At 39.3% G+C, this 18,389-nt stretch overlaps 2 protein-coding genes across 10 annotated transcripts; one reads left to right on the forward strand and one right to left on the reverse strand.

Annotated features, from left to right (window-relative positions):
- Positions 1-519: 519 nt before the first annotated feature.
- LOC4332463 (elongator complex protein 6) lies at positions 520-3,019 on the forward strand. Its single transcript, XM_015775216.3, has 5 exons — positions 520-897; positions 1,970-2,036; positions 2,132-2,340; positions 2,432-2,578; positions 2,713-3,019. The coding sequence occupies exons 1-5, from the start codon at positions 694-696 to the stop codon at positions 2,833-2,835; spliced, it is 750 nt and encodes a 249-aa protein (XP_015630702.1). The 5' UTR covers positions 520-693; the 3' UTR covers positions 2,836-3,019.
- Positions 3,020-3,253: 234 nt separating this feature from the next.
- On the reverse strand, positions 3,254-12,377 carry LOC4332464 (two-component response regulator-like PRR73). Of its 9 annotated transcripts, none has more exons than XM_066308135.1 (12): positions 12,213-12,344; positions 11,971-12,095; positions 11,794-11,869; positions 11,666-11,713; positions 11,089-11,534; positions 7,898-8,059; positions 7,653-7,786; positions 7,312-7,503; positions 5,721-5,901; positions 5,213-5,633; positions 4,348-5,131; positions 3,353-3,896 (listed from the first exon to the last, which is right to left on the reverse strand). In XM_066308135.1, exons 5-12 carry the CDS (start codon positions 11,405-11,407, stop codon positions 3,786-3,788), a joined length of 2,304 nt encoding a protein of 767 aa, XP_066164232.1. In that variant the 5' UTR covers positions 11,408-11,534; positions 11,666-11,713; positions 11,794-11,869; positions 11,971-12,095; positions 12,213-12,344; the 3' UTR covers positions 3,353-3,785. The 9 variants fall into 9 exon arrangements, with proteins under 9 accessions (NP_001389059.1, NP_001389060.1, XP_066164232.1 ...); XM_066308133.1 differs by having other exon boundaries at positions 12,199-12,344; XM_066308136.1 differs by adding an exon at positions 8,490-8,788 and having other exon boundaries at positions 11,089-11,713; positions 12,199-12,344.
- Between the last annotated feature and the right edge of the window lie 6,012 nt (positions 12,378-18,389).

The raw sequence follows: 18,389 nt of genomic DNA on the forward strand, positions 1-18,389 counted from the left end.
TTTTAAGCTACTATAACGATCCTAATTCACTACTAGCCCACTATATATTATTTAGTACCCCTCTATGATCATAGGGATGTACACCCTCCATTAAAAAAATCTGAACTATTTCCTATGTTTCAAAAAAAAAAAGAGTCTATTCCTATAAATGAATATGGGCATATGTATGTTTATATTCATCCTTAAGTTTTTTTTATAACGGGAGTATATTTTTTATCTATTTTTTCTATATCTTCTCTTTTCCCGTGTTTTCCAATTTCTCCCAATTTTTTTCCCATTCGCCCTCATTTTTTATTCTTTTACCTTCCGTTTTTGTCTTTTCTTTTATTATTACAATAAATATATATTTTGCGGGCTAAACGGGCTGCCGTGCTGCTTTTGGCCCGTCGTGCCCAGGTCGACACGGCCCGGCCGGTGAAGCTCTTGGGCCGTGCTTGGGCTGCTTGCCGAGCACGTGGGCCGGAACGGCCCGTCTACTGAGGCGTGCCCGTCTCGTGCCTGGGCCATCGTGTTGGCGGCGTGGAGTCCTCGCGCTCGCGGTAGGTTTTCCTCTGTCATTCGGCGGCGGCGGCGGACCGGCGGCGAGCACAACGGGACGGTGAAGGGAGCAGGGAAGGTGCGGCGGGGCCTTTGAAGACGGCGGCGGAGGCCAGCGAGGAGGCGGCGATCAGGGTCCAGCCCTCCAAGGCCCCGATGGAGGAGTACGGGGGCGGGGACCTCCTGAGCGAGGCAATGGGCTCCGGAGCGCGCGTGGTGGTGGTGGAGGACCGCGTCGAGGCGCCCGGGGCCTTCGCCCTGCACCTCCTCCTCAAGCGCGCGCTTGCCGGTGGCGGCGCCGCGGCGCTCCTCGCCCTCGCTCAGCCTTTCTCCCACTACGACCGGGTTCTCCGTAAGATGGTACGCTCCGCTCCGTTCGATCCGCTCGACTCCCTTGCCCGCGTTTCGTCGAACATGTCTTTTGTCTATTGGCTTCGTTGACCTATCCCCAATGACCGGGGGATTCACATTTACAAGTCGCACTTTGAGCACTCCGCTATCAAATTCGAGACCAGCAATTAGTTTTCGTTCTCAACTCAATTGCGTCAAGGGCCTGCCGTTCTTCTTCGGGTTAATGGTGCATGTTAGATTTTTAATGCCGTGGAGCTCACACATTTGTTAGTGTTGATTAAGGATGGATGGGAAAAACAAAATAGTACTCCCTCCGTTTCACAACGTAAGTCATTCTAGCATTTCCCACATTCATATTGAAGTTAATAAATCTAGACATATATATCTATTTAGATTCATTAACATCAATATGAATATAGAAAATACTAGAATGACTTACATTGTGAAACGGAGGAAGTAGGATCGAAGTGCGCATGAAAGGGGATGGGGGCTGTTAGTTCACCAGATGTTATGAGAAGTTGAACTGTTCCGAGATTCTAGTCATTAGTCAATGAGCTCTTGGTTCAATTTTCAATAAGGTGTCTTGCACCAGAACTAGAAGGTTGAAATCAATTATCATTGGAAGATAGAAAGCTGAAATTATTAGTGTATGATGACCGAGAATCATGAGAAGATTGGTTTTTGCTATGAGCACTACATGCTAAATTATGCTATTTTAGCTGTGGTGTACAGAAATTCTTAACTCAACCAGATAAGACTAGCAATATATGCTTATTTTCTAGCTTCAGTAAGCTCATGTACTATCTGGGACAACCTTTTTTATTATTTGTATAACCGGCCAAGCCAGGAACTGAACAGTTCTTGCGCCTTATGAGATGGGATAAAATTTCCTAGTAAAGTTTCTACTGGTACACTGGAGGGTGGGAATGGGATAACCGTTTTATTACAAATCATGAATTCCTTTCCACTACCGTTATTATGAACCTTGATTTGGACAAGCTGCTATACAGTGCTATGCATAATGGATGCCTTTCCTAGTTGAAATATAGCATGTAATATGATTTCTTCTCAAATTTACCAGGGCTGTAACCTATCCTTGCATAGGAAGAGTGAGAGGCTTCATTTTTTTGACTTGCAGGCCTTCCCAGGCAAGCAATCACATCAATGCCTTGTATTCGTTCCAAATGATATTGCATAAAGGCATAATTACTGAGTTACAGGTTTGCTTTGCTTCTGTACGCAGGTGGAGCAAAGGGAGGTGCCATTTCTGATAGTTTTGTTAGACTGTATGGTGACATTCAAAGAGCCATCGACGCTAGCAGGACAGGAGATAATACAGGCCGCTTTACTCTCATGATCGATGATGTTTCACTGTTAGAAGTTGCAGCAGGTGGTTCTGTAGATGATGTGTTGGACTTCTTGCATTATTGTGTTACACTTACCTCTGAGATGGTAAATGTTAGATCTATTAAAAGTTGCTGAGATCTCTGTAATTTTTGCCTTGCACTCATGTTTTTTTTGCCTTTTGTTTATGACTTGGCAGAATTGCTCGTTGGTCTTCCTTATTCATGAGGATATATATTCGAGTGAGGAAGGTGTGGGGGTCCTTTTGCATCTGCGCTACATTGCAGATCTTGTGATCAGAGCTGCACCTTTGAGCACTGGTTTAGCTGCTGATGTTCATGGACAGGTAGGTTCTTGCCCTTATTAGTCCACGCTGTAGAAAATGTAGCAATTGTTGATAAACTTGCATGAGAATCTTATTACCAGGGTTGGATATTTCATTTATAATAACTATTGAAGTTGCTCAAACATTTTCAACAGCTTTCAGTGGTAAACAAGTGTACATTCAGGGAGCAAAGGCTAAAAGCACAGAGAATTTGGAACTTCCATTTTAGAGTGAAGGAAAACGGCGCTGACTTTTTCTACCCTGGGAGCAGACATTAGCTTGCATATTGATGTATCACTTCGGTAGACACGGGAATCACAGAAGCAATGGAAGTTGTAATGCGTGTCGCTCCTGTATTTTAGGCAAATGTTCATGAAATGTTTTCACAGAATGTATCAATTGAGGACTAAACCAGTAGGTTCAGTTTATTGGGAAGAACCAGTAAGCTGAGGTTCTCCCGCATGTAGCATTGTCTTTACTCAACCGTGCTAGATAGGCATCGTTACACTACGTTAGTTGCATCATTTCATAGCGTAACTGGTTTCAGGTTCAAAACGACGAAAGCATTTTGTCCAGAAAGTTATCTGAACCAGCCTACCATGGCAATTTTTTTAGAGGAAAGATCGTCAGCATCCGGCTTTGTAAGAAATCCCAAACATCACAGAGGTTCATTACAAGACAAAGCTAAAGCAAAACTTAAAAAGAAACCGTCATTACTGCACTGGGGTTGCCATTACTCCATAACAGTAGTCAACCACAAAATTGGAGCCAGCGGAAATTAACATGAAAAAGAAATGCAGCCAGCAGAAAAGTATGTACTATTTGACTTGAAAATAATGTCTCGCAATGAATAGTTGAACCCTCACTGATGTCAGCTCGATGTAGTAGTAGAGTAAAGATTTAGCATTCATGATCCGATAGAAACGTCAGATGGTTTGCTCCTCCTTAGACTCGACAAAGTGTCCAAGTGGATCTCTGCAAGGGAACTGGAGGTCACAAATAACCATCGCATCTAAGTTGTTACCGATTGCCATATTAAAATTAAATGCGTGGTCCACTCCATAGCACAAATTTCATCTGGAGTCAGGCACAGAAAATAATCATATGGGTTTTATTTATTGAGCACTCCAATGTGGGGATCGATGAGCTGCTTTCAGCTATGGAATGAATTGCGTAGCTCTCCAGCTGTCAAAGCAGATGCCATGTTGGATATGTAGGTGGTTCTTAGTTATCTGTCTTCGTCTTGGCCTGCCTGATCTTCCTGTCCAGATTGTCGCACGAATTGCCCGCGGATCCGAGGGCGCTGCTCAGCCAACCTCTTTCTGCTCTGATAGCGCACCTGAAAATAGGCGGACAAAGCCATCAGAAAGATACCGGTTCAATGCTAACCTTAGTCAGGCACAACAGCAAGAAAAAAGTGTCTTTTTCCTCAAAAGTGAAACAACAGTGTCAAAACCGATTATTGCCTAAAGATCATACTCCCCTCATTAGACATTATGAATTACTTTGTGGAATGTAGTAATTCACTGGTTCGATCCTGGTACTTATTAAAGTTTGGCCCACCCTTGGAAGAAACAACACTTTTTTATACTCTTTTCAAAAGTAGTGTTCACATCCGTACGAAGAAATTGTATCAATTGTCATTTTGTTTACCCAATCATTAGAATATACTACCACTCGTTTTTGCTATACTGAGTAGAATTCATAGCCCCCTCAAAGAGTTCAAGTGATTAATACTACTAATTTTAGGACTCATGACTTTGATAGGCGTGTAACTGAAAACAGGCTACCTTTTTTCCAAAGTTCCTCACTTTCCGTTTCTGTCTGAATTTGTTCAATGCAGCTTCTCGGTAACAGACCCCATTCTGATACAAGTCATTACCACTACCGCTCCCACTTCCATTGCCACCTCCAGCCCCATTTTCATCCACGATACCATTAACAGTCTCCATGTTTGGCCTCCCAACATTGGGAGCAGTACTAGGTCCTCTTTGCCCATTGTTTCCATTATGGCCACCTGAAAAGCTCCCGTTCACACTATAGTTTGCCGCATGACCTTCAATGGGAGGATCAAATACATTGGATGAACCACACTGAGCATCTGATGATCCTCGCTCAATGGATGGCTGCTGCTGCTGCTGTGTCATAACATGGACGTAGTAATGAACATGATGATGGTGCTGCATAAAGCTATTTTGTACATCTACAGGGTGGCCCACATTAACTCCATTAGCAATTCCTTCATCAACTTTGTCTTTCCCTACAACATTAGCAGGTGACGTTTGACGCTGCACAGGATGGAATGCTGATGTATGTTGGGTAGCTTTGACAGCTGATGGTGATATCACTTTTCCCCTGTTTGAAGAAGGTTTTGTGATGGCATTCTTAGTACTGGAGCCCATGTCATTGTTGTTGCTACTACCATTGGAGCCTTGCTTTATTTCAGCAGCATCTGAATTTGACTTCACCTTGCAGTTGGAGTCTGTTTTCAGAGCCTCTGAACTGTTATCTTGAGGTGAACAGCTTCCCCCAAATCCAGCTCCACCTTGATTAGAAGCCACAGTTGTATGGTACCTTGCAAGATAAGAAAACATTAGTACGCAATTTATTGCCATGTTCATAACTCAGGAGTGACACTGATATTATTTTTTGCACCTGGTGAAAGCTGAGAGATCTGATCTTTTCAGAATATTTCGTTCATCATGGATTTCAGTTGCAGATCCAGTTGTTTTCAATCTCTTCAAACCCAACTCTTCAGATGTCATATCAATGAGAGAATCACGATTTTTATCATTTCCATCTGGAACCTTGGAGGAGCAATCAGGAGCATTATTGATTCTAACTACTTGTTTGTCATCTGTGCTTCTGGCTATTGAACTAATTAAATCAACAGTTTGAGTAGTTGGTTCATTCTGTGTGTTCCTACTATCTGTTTCTCTTGTTGTTTTACTTTGGGGCATGAGAGTTTCATGCTGTTTTTCTGTTGGATTAACGGACATCTCTCTTGGAGAAGATTGGTACTCCATACTAGAATTTCTAGGAGCTCCTATTTCTAAGTACTTCCCCATGGAGTCATCTGAGAAAAGAAAGAAAAATGAGTATAGTTGGGTTGAACAAAAAGGTAACGTTTTCTATATTACCATGGATGTATCAAGCATAGTACCGTTATTTTCTTTATGTTTCTTTCCGCTCCTTTTATTTGCAGTCGGTAACCACCTGTTGCTGCATATCTCTGATGTGGGGTGAATTACTTGCGCACAAGTACTATCTGGTAGATCGGATGGTTGATCAGGAGACATTTGTTGTGGGCTGTCAATCTCCACTGCACGCTTTGTCCATGAACTCTGTGTTTTAAAACAGGCTGATGGCATGAGAATACATTGGCACAATTGTCCTACATTTAGAGAAAACTGTTCGCGAAGTTGTTTTTTCATTTACAACATTAGAATGCAACATTTTCACCAATCCACCTATTAGCATGTAAGTCAGTTTTACTGTAAAGTCTTATACAAGAGTTATATAATCAGTTTGGCTATTATGTGGCCATCGGCACATGTAAGTTGTTTATTTTGCATGGGTCTTTAAATGTTCCACAAAACAAGTAGTAGTAGTGTTTAATCCTGTATGGCTTAAATTTGAGATCATAGAAAGAGGCGATAGTGATTTCATTAAAAAAACTGATGGATCTTAATCCTCACACCATCAGATTTCCTGGCCCATCCCCAGGGATGGGTGGGGATTTAGGACTTGCCAAACGGGGCCTTAGTTGGGACACTATTGATTTGTGGTAACTCCATATACAACTCCAAAGCAAATCGTTACTTAGCTAGCGGTAAGAGAAACATGGCAATAATTTCAATAGTGTGGAGAAGTTTTACAGTATATTGTTATTTTTCTAATAATCAAGCAAATAAATCAATAAATCCTAGTTTTCTATTCTGCACCCTCTAGTTTCTATACATACATCACTGATAGACAGATACTCCCTCCAGTCATAAATATCTGTCATTTAGGACAAGATTTGGTCAAAAATTTGAAATTCTTACCATAAATTCTATATCAGAATAAGTTTATAAAACCTAGTAAGTTTATGATATTATAATAGTACTTTTCAAGGCAAATCGATGTCTACCAAATTTCCTGTTTGTAAACTAAGCATTTGAGAAATTATTGATGGTTGGAATTTTTAAAAGTTTAATCAAATATTGTCCTAAACATCAAATATTTATGTCCGGATGGAATACCAGTCAACATGTCACCAATTCACCACTAACGATTCAGTCCCCTAGTAAATCGTCTCTTCAACCTCCACAACAAAACCATCGGACATAAAGTCTAATCACTTGCACAAAATAGAGGTTTCTTACCATATAAACAAACATGCATATGAAGAAACTATTGGCAGTTGACATGATAAAAGGTAGTGTGCTATCCTCATGAAAGATCATGCCAATTCATATTTGGGATAGATAGATAGATAGATAGAAAGGAGGAAACATTGCAACTCTATTTGCTAGTATAAATTTAGAATTTTGGATATTTTGTATTATTTTCCATGAAAAAGAATTCAGGGTTAAAACATAAGGTTGATATACCCACTATAAAACAGCCGATAAATTTGATATGTATTTCCAGTTAATTTGCGATGAATGCTAGCAAAAAGTTCTAACTAGCGTTCATATTCATATATATCTAGCGATAGACATAACACATAAGAGTAACACTGTTTCGAAAAGTAGTAAACGGTCTCTTACTTGAGTGCCACTGCCATTATCACTGCCATCCCTAGCGTTGTGTCCAACACTTAAGTCGTCATCATCTTCATCATTGTCATCATCATCCTCGTTGTCATTATTGCTACCGCTGTTATTCTCATATTCATCATCAACCTTTGGTTTGGTACACTTTTGTGTTCGGATGCCACTTTCGCTTCCACTGCCACTGGACTGAATTACAAATAGACAAATTATATTCAGATTAGTCACATAAAAAATATTCAGACAAAGAAGTTAGAATCAAAATACTATGAGTTACACGGAGAGTTGGGGACTTGATCCCACATTAAAGGTAGGCCAACAAAAAAAAACAAACTTACACTGTGGCATCGTCTCCAAACATGCTGCCAAAGGTTCTTAAGTTCATTCTTACGTATAGGCTTCACTAGAAAGTCAACTGCTCCTTTTGACAAACACTTAAAGACTGTACCCATTGAGTCATTCGAAGACATCACTGCATGAAAATGACATCAGCATCAGTCAAACATATTCAGACTAAAAGGTTATGTAGAAATGTGTCACAGTATATAAGTGAAAAATGTGGTTGAGCAAGAATGCTACTTACTAATCACGGGAATATCCTTGCAAATTTTGTGGCTTGTGATCTTACTAAGCAGACCAATGCCAGACAGACGTGGCATTACGACCTCGGTCAATACAAGGTCAATGTGGTTTTGCAGATCTTCAAGACATTGCCATGCATGTAGCCCATTTTCAGCAGGGATAACTAGAATGAAAGAGATACAGTAGATGCCAAATCAATAAACTAACATAATGCAAAACATAGTTTTAGATAAACCTTCAGTGCTAAGAGAAACAAGCATGCATAATTCTAGTAAGACATATAACATACAATAAACATACTTTCCAGGTTAACAAACCAATCATGATGCAATTAACATGTTTACGATCCATAGAATTCACTTCAAGATGTATTTAATTATTCCTCCGAGTACAACAAACATTGCAGAGGCTGAGCTCAACGTTGTAAAGTTCTAGCTTCAATTGCTACGTGACAGTAGGAACACAAGTTCAACATTTGTCAAAACACTATAGTTGCATAGCCTTCCATAAGAACAAAAAAAGAACTTTCTCAGAGTCCAAACTGGAAAAAGGAATCATGTAAACTTATAGGTAACCTTCCAGAATGTAACTACCTAGATTTTGTGGTTAGTTCCATGCATATCCACCCTCTGCTGATATCGAATATCGGGAAATGGAAATATATCAGACCAAGTAAATAACAGATCATGATTTCATATACAAGAGCCTTTTCCCCTTCTTTTTCCACAGAATGTCCCTTTATATGTCAGATGTCAGTGGCATACGAGGAATATCCAAATTAATATTAACTTAGAATCATTTTGACATCAACAGTTAAGTGAAGATTGGGGCTTCAAATGGTCCAATTGTAGTAGCTGGTTGACACAAGGTGCACAGGTTGACACTATGTGCACTGTGCAACAACGTGAAAAGGGTCAGTTCTCTTACAGAATTTCCAATTGACATTTAACAGAGTTACAAAGGTAAAACATGATGAATCAAGAGTTATCCAGTTTTTACTAATTGCTAATAAAAAGCAGAACACTCATCGATGACAAGACAATACCAGTACAAATACAAAACTATTAAAACATTTGAACAAGACGATAGTTAGAAAACAAACTACATCATTAGGTCAGAGTTGACCATAATCGAGTTGTTCAAATCAGTCAGTGCACCTTATTCAAATCTTCTTCTACCTAGTGTAATAAGGTTAACTAAATAATAGATGTGGTTGAGTTCAACATGAAAAAAAAGAGAGAAACAATTGGATCTACTGGCCTTGATCATGTAACTTCCAAAATGCTTCCTTCAGCATAATTCGATATTTTGACAATTGCCACCAAGATTGGCAATCTAATTGTCTAGCAGGTAGTAGTAGTAGGTGTTGCATCCAGTACTCCCCATTCTTGAAGTTTAAACAGGTTTAGGAATCTTAAAGAAAACAGAAATCTAGGAGTATATTATCTATGTATGCTGTTTTTAATTCAAATATGTGTAATATTATGATTAATTTCATGGAGAGGACAGAATCATAGGGAATCCTGTCATGGAACTATTATTATCGACAACCCTGAGGTTATCATAAATTCATAAACCATCTTAATGTCGAGCAGGCCTTTAGCACATGAATGTCTGGGCTTGGTTCAGGTCTTGTAAAAAATTTTAAAAGAAGAGAGTGGAAGCAAGATTGACAAAAGAACAAACCAAAAATGAAACTGTAGGAATAGCACTATTGTTAGAGTTATCTAATGATAAAATCCAGGGCAAAGCCATGGTGCATTGCATGGCAAATACAGGAATCCAGTGTCACACCTATGTGACCAGATCACACTCTTATCTGAAAATGGCAGTTGGTGCATCAGCACCTGCACTTGGAAATCTGGAAGCGCAGAACCCTCTTGAATCTGCCCAATCAAATTGCAGAAGAAAAATCATGTAATGCAAGCATTCACAATCAGCAGGGTCAGGTCCAGCATGCAAGCATCAGGTCCATAGTCAATGCTCCTTCGGTATGGTAAATTGCTCTTGTAAATAGTCAATGCTACCATCATGTAAGTAGAGTGACCCTAGTGGCATTTTACCCTGGATCCAGCGCCAATAATAAGGTAGTTGAGCATATTAACAAGAGAAGAGGGAGGAGGGAGTAGTGATGCTGAGATGACTTGATGGTATGGCAAATTTGAAAATTGGGGGAACGTGGTGCTAACAGAAAATAACACCGATGCCTATAGCAGGTCTTTTCATGTCAGTTACTTGATCCAGGATACTGAAGAGATTGGTCCTGCGGGCAGCCTGTAGTAAAATGTAGAGGCACTATGTTCCATTTTTTTTTCTTCATTGGGAGAGGAATGTGGATGAGTACTTAAAACTAAATTCAAGACTATATAGAAAAAATCACCAGAATATCCCCAGTCCACATCTGGCCCACTAGTCTATCTTCAACTGCCATGTGTTGGAATATGCACTCGTCTGCTGTCTATGCTAACTATAGTGCCTGCCGTGCGTATTGGAAGCAGGCCTATGCGCTATACCCCTCTGGTTACCAAGAATGACCATGCCAATGAGACCAATCAGCTGATGCATAAAGATAGTGATATTCAATATTTGGAACCTTTCTTCTTAAGGAAAAAAGGGCAAGTCAACTAATTGTTAAGCGAGATAATTAGACAAAAAATGCCTTTTTCTAAATATAGCTTCATAGCATGGTGAATTTTTACCGCGTCTAAGTTCAAAAATGTGACTCAACCGCACTTTCTTTTTTACAATGCACAATACATATTTTTTATATAGTGGAGAGAGCAAATTTTCCCTTGTATAGAAAAAATCACAACTGAATGCAACATAAAACTGGAATTGAGAAATAAATATGTAGTTAGGAAACCTTTAGTCCCCGTTTGAACATGCTAAACATGAAGATTAAATATGTACACGTAAAACGAGAAAGTCATTAGCGCATGATTAATTGAGTTTTAATTATTTCAAATTTGAAAATGGATTTATTTGATATTTTAAAATAACTTTTATATACAAAGTTTTCACATAAAACAACATTAGTAGTTTGAAAAGCATGCTAAGGAAAACCGAGGTAAAATCTTCATCTTAATCTCCATTCTCCAATACGAATATGTGATCATAAAAGTAATTTAACTTCCCTCGGAAAATAGAAAAACTTATTAACAATAAATTGGTATTGCAATTTGCAGTGCATACCTTCATAACAACACTTACGAAGCAGTGCGCTGACCACCTGACGGGTAGAGTCATCATTCTCCACCAGCAAGACCCTCAGTGTCTTCACAGGGAGGAACCTCTCCCACCGGACAATCTGCACTTGGTGCTCCTTCTGTTCATCTGTTTGCTGGGGCTCTGGTGGTGTACTGTGCCCATTGGGTAAGTCCTCTCCCATGCCATTCCTCCATTCCTCCTCCTCTGGCTTGTGACTATGACCATTCTCCAGGATGCCATTCCCTGTCCCCTTAACATCGTCTCGGGAAGGCTCGTCCGTACCAGCTTCGCAGGCGCTACCCATCAACCAGATTGGAAGAGAGATAATGCGCCGTTGATCTGAGTGACTAGGGATAGTTCACAGATTGTGGGGTGCATCATACGCCCAACGTTAGAAAAAGCATATGCTGCACCCAGTCAGCTACTTGGATCTGCCAGAAACACACAGGAATCAAAGAGTCCAGTCTATTATGAACAAGACATGCTCGGAATAAGCTTTCTACTTTTTCCTATACAAGGTAATAAGCTACTCTTATATGCGGCAATGGTCTGAGAGGACTACTTCAAGCCGAACTGAAAGGAATACTTCACAATCAATTGCTTCCGAGTCCTGAAAAGCATCGAACATCTGATCAAAATTCGGGGGAAATCCTCAAAAGAGGAGATCCGGAGCCGTGAGGATTCACCTACTTTAGAAACTTGCTGTGAGTAGAGCAGAAACCAGCGCCTCCCACAAAAGTCCTACCAATTCACGGCGCTTGGGGAGCTAAAATGGCAGTAAAATTAGGCTTTATCAGGTCAGTCAGACGATTCTCAAACAGTCGGGCTAAAAAAAAAATCAGAACGGACGAAGCGCTCGAAGCATGCCTCAGCCTGAGAGAAGAGGAAAGAAAATCGCTAAGAAAAAAGCGGGTCGCCGTACTCCTCCACCCGTGCCGGACTCCGGCGGCGAGCGGCCGAGATCCGCCGGTTTCCAGACCCCCTCGCACCCCCTGCCGCACAAAAACAAAAAAGCCTATAAATCAATCGATCCCCAAACCCCAACGCGACCGAGCTCTTGTCGCGCACGCGGCGACGTACGGCGGGGCGCCGCACCGTGGGGAGCTCACGTATCGGAGGCACAAGCCGGCGGCGAGGAGCCGTGAGCAGCGGCGGGCACAGGCACCCGCGCGCGCGCTGCTGCTGCTACGGCCAGAGCTGGAAGCCGTGGTGGTGAGAGGCGGAAGGCGGAGGAGGAGGAGGAGGCGGTGGTGGTGAGAGGAGGCGGTAGATAACGGGGGAGGAGACGGGGGGAGGTGACGTGGAGCAAGTGGAGGTGGGGAGGGTGTGGGGGTGGGGCCCGCTCCGCCCGAGATCCGACGAAATCTAAAGCCGCGCGCTCCCGCAGTTGGCCCGGGATCCACCCCCGCAGCGGAGATCGCCTCCGTCCACGTGGCCGCGTCCTTTGCTGGGTCGCTGCGGACTGGGCCTTTGTGGGGCTGGTTGGGCCGAGGATTGGGTGTGGGGCCAGGAGGCGGCGGGGCCCACGCTCCGGTGGGAAAGATCGTCACGGCATGGTTTGACGGCGTTTAAGCCGGGGCCTTGAGAGTGATTTGTGAGCAAGAGCACCGCCGCGTTCTTCCTTCTTCCGGAGCTGGAATTGTTTGGCATTATTATTACTATCTTTTTATTTGCCTTTTCGCTATAGTGGTCGGTATCATTATTTTGTGCCTGGGAAATAGCCATCTTTCCACCAAAGCTTAGCCCCTTTAAATTGGAGGAAAAAAAACTGAAATCCTACACTATCCATACCTTTAATTCGTAGGAATGAGAAAAGAAAAAACATAGGAAACTTTCCTATTCCTACTATTTTAGAGGAAAAATGTAAAAAAATTAACATCCATTTTAACCTCTTGAAAAATTTCCTTTAAGTCTATCTCTCTCATTTGATTCCCACGTTTTTTCCGCGGTCCAATTAAACGGTCATTCATGTGTTTTACAATCATCTGTTTTACACTTGCATTCCTATCAGAATCATGTGTTTTTTTATTCCTCTGTTTTTTTCACTCCTGCGATTCAAAGGGGCCCTTAACATATACTTTCTCCGTTTCAAAAAACTTAACCTAGTACTAGATATAGGCATATCCATATTCGTAGTACTACAATGTGTTAACATCTAGTACTATATCGGTTTTTTATGGAACGAAGAGAGTACGTCTTATGGTAGTAGGTCTTAAATTGAAAAGGATACGGACCTTATTGCTTACTCCCTCGATCCCATAAAAACTAACCTAGATGAGATGTGATGTTTTATAGTACAATGAATATGCGGCCGAGTTTAGTTCCCAACTTTTTCTTCAAACTTCCAATTTTTCCATCACATCAAAACTTTCATACACATACAAACTTCTAACTTTTCAGTCGCATCGTTTCAATTTCAATAAAACTTCTATTTTTGGCGTGAACTAAATACACCCTGCATTGTACTATAAAATGTCGCATCTGTCCTAGGTTGGGTTTTTTTTTACGGAGGGAGTATTCTCTCCGTTTAATATTATAAGTCGTTTGATTTTTGTCCTCGTCAAAATTCTTTAAGTCTGAAACAAGTTGGTAGAAAATATAGTAATATTTTCAACATAAAACAAACATATCATCAAAATATATTTATATTGTAGATTTTTTTTAATTTTTTCTATAAACTTGGTCGAATCTAAATAACTTTTACTAGGAAAATAGTCGAACTACTTATAATATGAAACAGAGGGAGTAATGGAGTAATTACTAAATAATGATAACATGAATGATGTACTCTTAACTTTATACTACATTGCTTTCGAAATAGTTGTCTTTACTAAATTCACATTTTGTCCTAAAATACTTGTTGTCAGTTCAAATTTCTTCTGATTATACCCCTCAATTATTATTTCACTTCTAACCGTACATTATTAAATAAGAGACATTATAGTTTTTTTCTTAAATCTTAATTTATGCTAAACTATTTAGAATAGGAAGTATTTTGGGACGGGGAGAAGTATTATTGATCATTACATGGATATGATGAGATATGTCTGCTTCGACTAGTTTCTGGAATCATGATAAAATCAACGTTGTCATTGCAAAGTTATCCTCTCCTGAAGCATCATTTAATTCTCTCGGTGGTTGAAAGGATATCTTTTATAGGTGGTAGAAAGGATTATTTGTTAATAAGGGTTACAATTTTAATTTTTCGGTTGAAGCTTTGACCATTAGTTACTCTTAAATTGTTACTCCCTTCATCTTAAAATAATTTAACCTAGAATGTGATGTGATCCATCTTAATACAATTTGTTAATCGGGGTTACAATTTTAATATTTCAGTTAAAGCTTTGACCATTGATTACTCTTAAATTGTTACTCCCTCCATCCTAAAATAACTTAGCCTAGAATATGCTGTAATCCATTCTAATACAAGAAATCCGAATAAGCTTTTGTTGAGATTCATTGTACACTAGGATGGATCTCACCATATATTAGGTTGAGTTATTTTAAGATGGAGAGGGTAGACCGGAGTGAACAAAAGTTTTATACTTATATTTAAAGCATAACCCACTTTAATACATGACATGGTTTTTAGTGTTTATAAATATTTTTTAGAAAGATGAGTGTTTGAAAGAGAATAGTGTATCGTGCCAATTATTAATAAACAGAGTGAGTATTTTAGAAGATTGCATGTCTAGCCTAATAGAAGATTCACCAATCACCGTTAGACCATTCCTAATAAGAGTTCCATTCTCACTAAATAGGGTGTCATGTCAATATATCTTTTATGATGTGACAAGAAATTAATAAAGTGAGAGATGAAATGAGTTTCATCTAGATGAAACCATGTTTACACTATTTCTAATACAATTTATCTCTTGCATGCGCTATCTATGAAACAATAAAAATAAAACCACGCATTGTGTGAGTTGTTTCAATGATCAATTAAATGTGTTGGTGCTTATGTGGCACCTTTGAAAATACAAAAATGACGCTTCACTGAGAATGGCCTTATGTTTTTTCATTTGTGCCATCTCATATGTATATTTTATTTTTGATTATGGCCTTGATGAATTTGATTTTGCCTTCAAGATCTCGAATATCATCAGTATGTCAGGTAGGAAAAAAAATGATTGAATGGACAGTTAGCTCTATCCTCATCTTTTGCAGAGTTTAGGGGTACGTTACTAAGTTAGTCACCTTACTACCAAACATTATCAGAAGAGGATATATAATTGATAATAAGGAGTATGTTTCAGTGCGATATAGTTGGAAAAAAAAACTTAAATTAGCACCGGATCGATTTCTTAAGCATTCTTCTAAACTCTTGCGTAACCTACGAAACAAATCTGTTAGTTCGGAGGATCACTATTCTATTTATTAAACTATACTTTCTTTTTTGTCCTAGCTATGTAGTTTAAGTTCACGATTACGACGGAAACCGGCAGCAGGTAGCTAGAATGTTCTGAAGGCTTATGATTAGTACTTGATTGCATGGTGGAGCTAGGATTTTAGGTCGATAAGGTGTTATAGTCGACTATCTAACAATCATATGTTGCAAATGATGTATGCAAAAATCATAAAAAATAGTGACGAGTAACAAATTTAAAGAGACCAACTAATTTCGATGAACTTGTGTATTAATCCACACTCTCTAGTAATATTAATGTTTGATACATTTTATCTGTACTAGTCGTTTCATTAACACGTGGTAATTTTCTTTTCAAGAATTGTTTCCATCATATTCATACATGTGGTAACAAAATGTATCCACTTGTTTCAATCCGTACTAGTTTTGGGTTGTAAATAACAAGCTTGTTAGCTGTTGCCCGTGTTAGTTACTCAGATGTTGTTTATGGGTTGAGCAATTGTGCGAAGAATGGGCCAATTATGGCTGAGTATTAGTGTCAATAGACAATATTCATTGGTGTCATCCATGGAAGAATAGAAGGGAGTACATGGAATAGGCCAAAGACCACTGGTGTCATGTGACACCATTGCTATAACACTAGCTCCGCCCCTGCTTGACTGCTTATAAACTATATATGTGGCATCATCGACAACTAAACTATAAATGTACGAATCATAGGTATAAGTCTATAATCCTATTTAGACTATTTTTCTTTAGACTTATAAGCCAGCTTGTGAGACAAAAAAAAACTAAACTTAAACAAACGAGTAGTTTTTACATTTGGCTTTTCAAGCTAAAGCCACTCTCACACTGTTAAAATTAAAAGTTAGGCTGGAGAAGTTTTTTTTCCTCTTATTTGAAGTTGGGTATTGTCAACGTTTTAGGTCACGACTACGGTATTTGTATGGTATGGGAATCGTTGGTACCAGGGTATATGCGAGATTGAGGTAAAAGAGACAGAAACAAATATTTTTATACAGGTTCGGGCCTCTTCATAGGAGGGTAACAATCCTACTCCTGTTGGCCGAAACCGGTCTTGCTCTTATTCATCAGAATCAAACAAGTACAATATTTGGGATAACTTATCTAGCTGTCGTTGACTTGGCGGCATGGATCACCAACACATAGTCGACGATAGGGTAGTCTTCCCCCCTCGAATACGAGCTCGTCGAGACGAGATCAGAGACGGCGTTAGATCCCTCTTGTCGGCCTCCGCGGGCACCAGATTGAGTCTGTCTAGGCTAATCTCTGATGTCGATATCTGGCGACGTATTGGTTTGTTCTGACTTGTCTTGGTTTGTGTGTCTCTTCTCCTTCTAAGGGGTCTTGTATTTATACCCATAGATGTCCCTTTGTCCAAATAGAACTAGGAAGACTAATATGGATACGATCCGAGTAGTCCTTATAGTTTCCATGTAGAACTCGGAGAGCGCTACGGCTCAGACGTCCGGCATCACACCAAAAATCGGACGTCTAAACGAGCGCATGTGAGAACGAACCTTGTCCTGTAACGTACTCCGTATGTGTCTAACTGTTTCTTTTCATTCTTTCCTCCTCTCTTTAAATAGTTTTTCTCCTAAATTACTTATCTGACCTATGATCCGATCACACCGTTGTATTCATTGCAATTAAATTTTTACAATAAGATATCACATAATTATATTATGTCAAAAGAAAAACATGTGTTTCAAACTGTTAGAATAAAATGTTTCATACGTGATAGTGATAGGTTTCAATATGTGTCTTCGGTGTGTTTCACAAAATTCCTGAAATTAACTGCTACTACTCTCTCTCCACCTCATGCATGCATACATGCATGTATTTTAGCAAGCTTCAAAATGATTTTTCTTTTAAATTACTAATTCAATCTATGATCCGATCATACCGTTGGATTCGTTGTAATTAAATCTTTACAACAAGATATCGCATGATTATATTTTGATAAAAGAAAAACATATGTTTCAATCCGTCAATACTTGTTGTTTCATATGTGACAACAACATGTTTCAACGTGTATCTTCACCATGTTTCATAAAAATATTTAAATGTTTCAGTTGTTGTTTTCTTTGTTTCACCATATATAACTTAATGTTTCACTTGTTGGTCAACGCTCACCCCCGCACTGCCGCACGCCCACGTTGCTTCCATGCCGCGTTGCTTGCCTGCCCTACATGTGTTGCTTGCGCTGCTGCTTGCATACTCTCTCTCCCTCTCCCTTCTATTACACGTGTCTAATTTTTTCCTCAAATTGTAAATATTTTTCTCCAAAATTATATATCTGATCTAAATTTCAATTATACCATTAGATTTTTGCACAAATACTTAATTATGTTGAAATATTTTTAAATCGGACGCTACAAATCATACATTCAATATTTTTTTCAAATATTGAATGCTGCTCCTCATCTGTATGCAGGGACACGTTGGAGGAGCGAGGTTGTCGCATGCATGCATCATGAATGCAGGAGTAGAGCAAGTTGCCAAGGTGGCCCGAGGCACTATTACTTTCTCTCTCTTAATCAAACTTTAAACAAAATTTTATTCTAAAATATATACCCAATCTATAATTTATAACAAGATCTCACATAAATATATTTTGATAAAAATATATATGTGTTCTAGAAAAAAACAAACTTGTGTTGAACTATTTAAAAATAATTCTTTCATCACTTGTGGAGATGTTTCAACCCACTTCACAAATTGTTCCAAAGAAGTACAACATATAAAAAGTATTGATGGCAACAATAATCATTATTACATGAAACATTAAGTCCCGACTAATGAAACATTTTTTTATATTTAGATTGAAACATCGAATTATAATTATTGTTGAAACATAAAAAATATATTTGCTGAAACATATAAAAAAAGACATCAT

Source organism: Oryza sativa, chromosome 3 (assembly GCF_034140825.1).
Source record: "Oryza sativa Japonica Group chromosome 3, ASM3414082v1".
In the NCBI taxonomy this organism is placed as follows: Eukaryota; Viridiplantae; Streptophyta; class Magnoliopsida; order Poales; family Poaceae; genus Oryza; species Oryza sativa.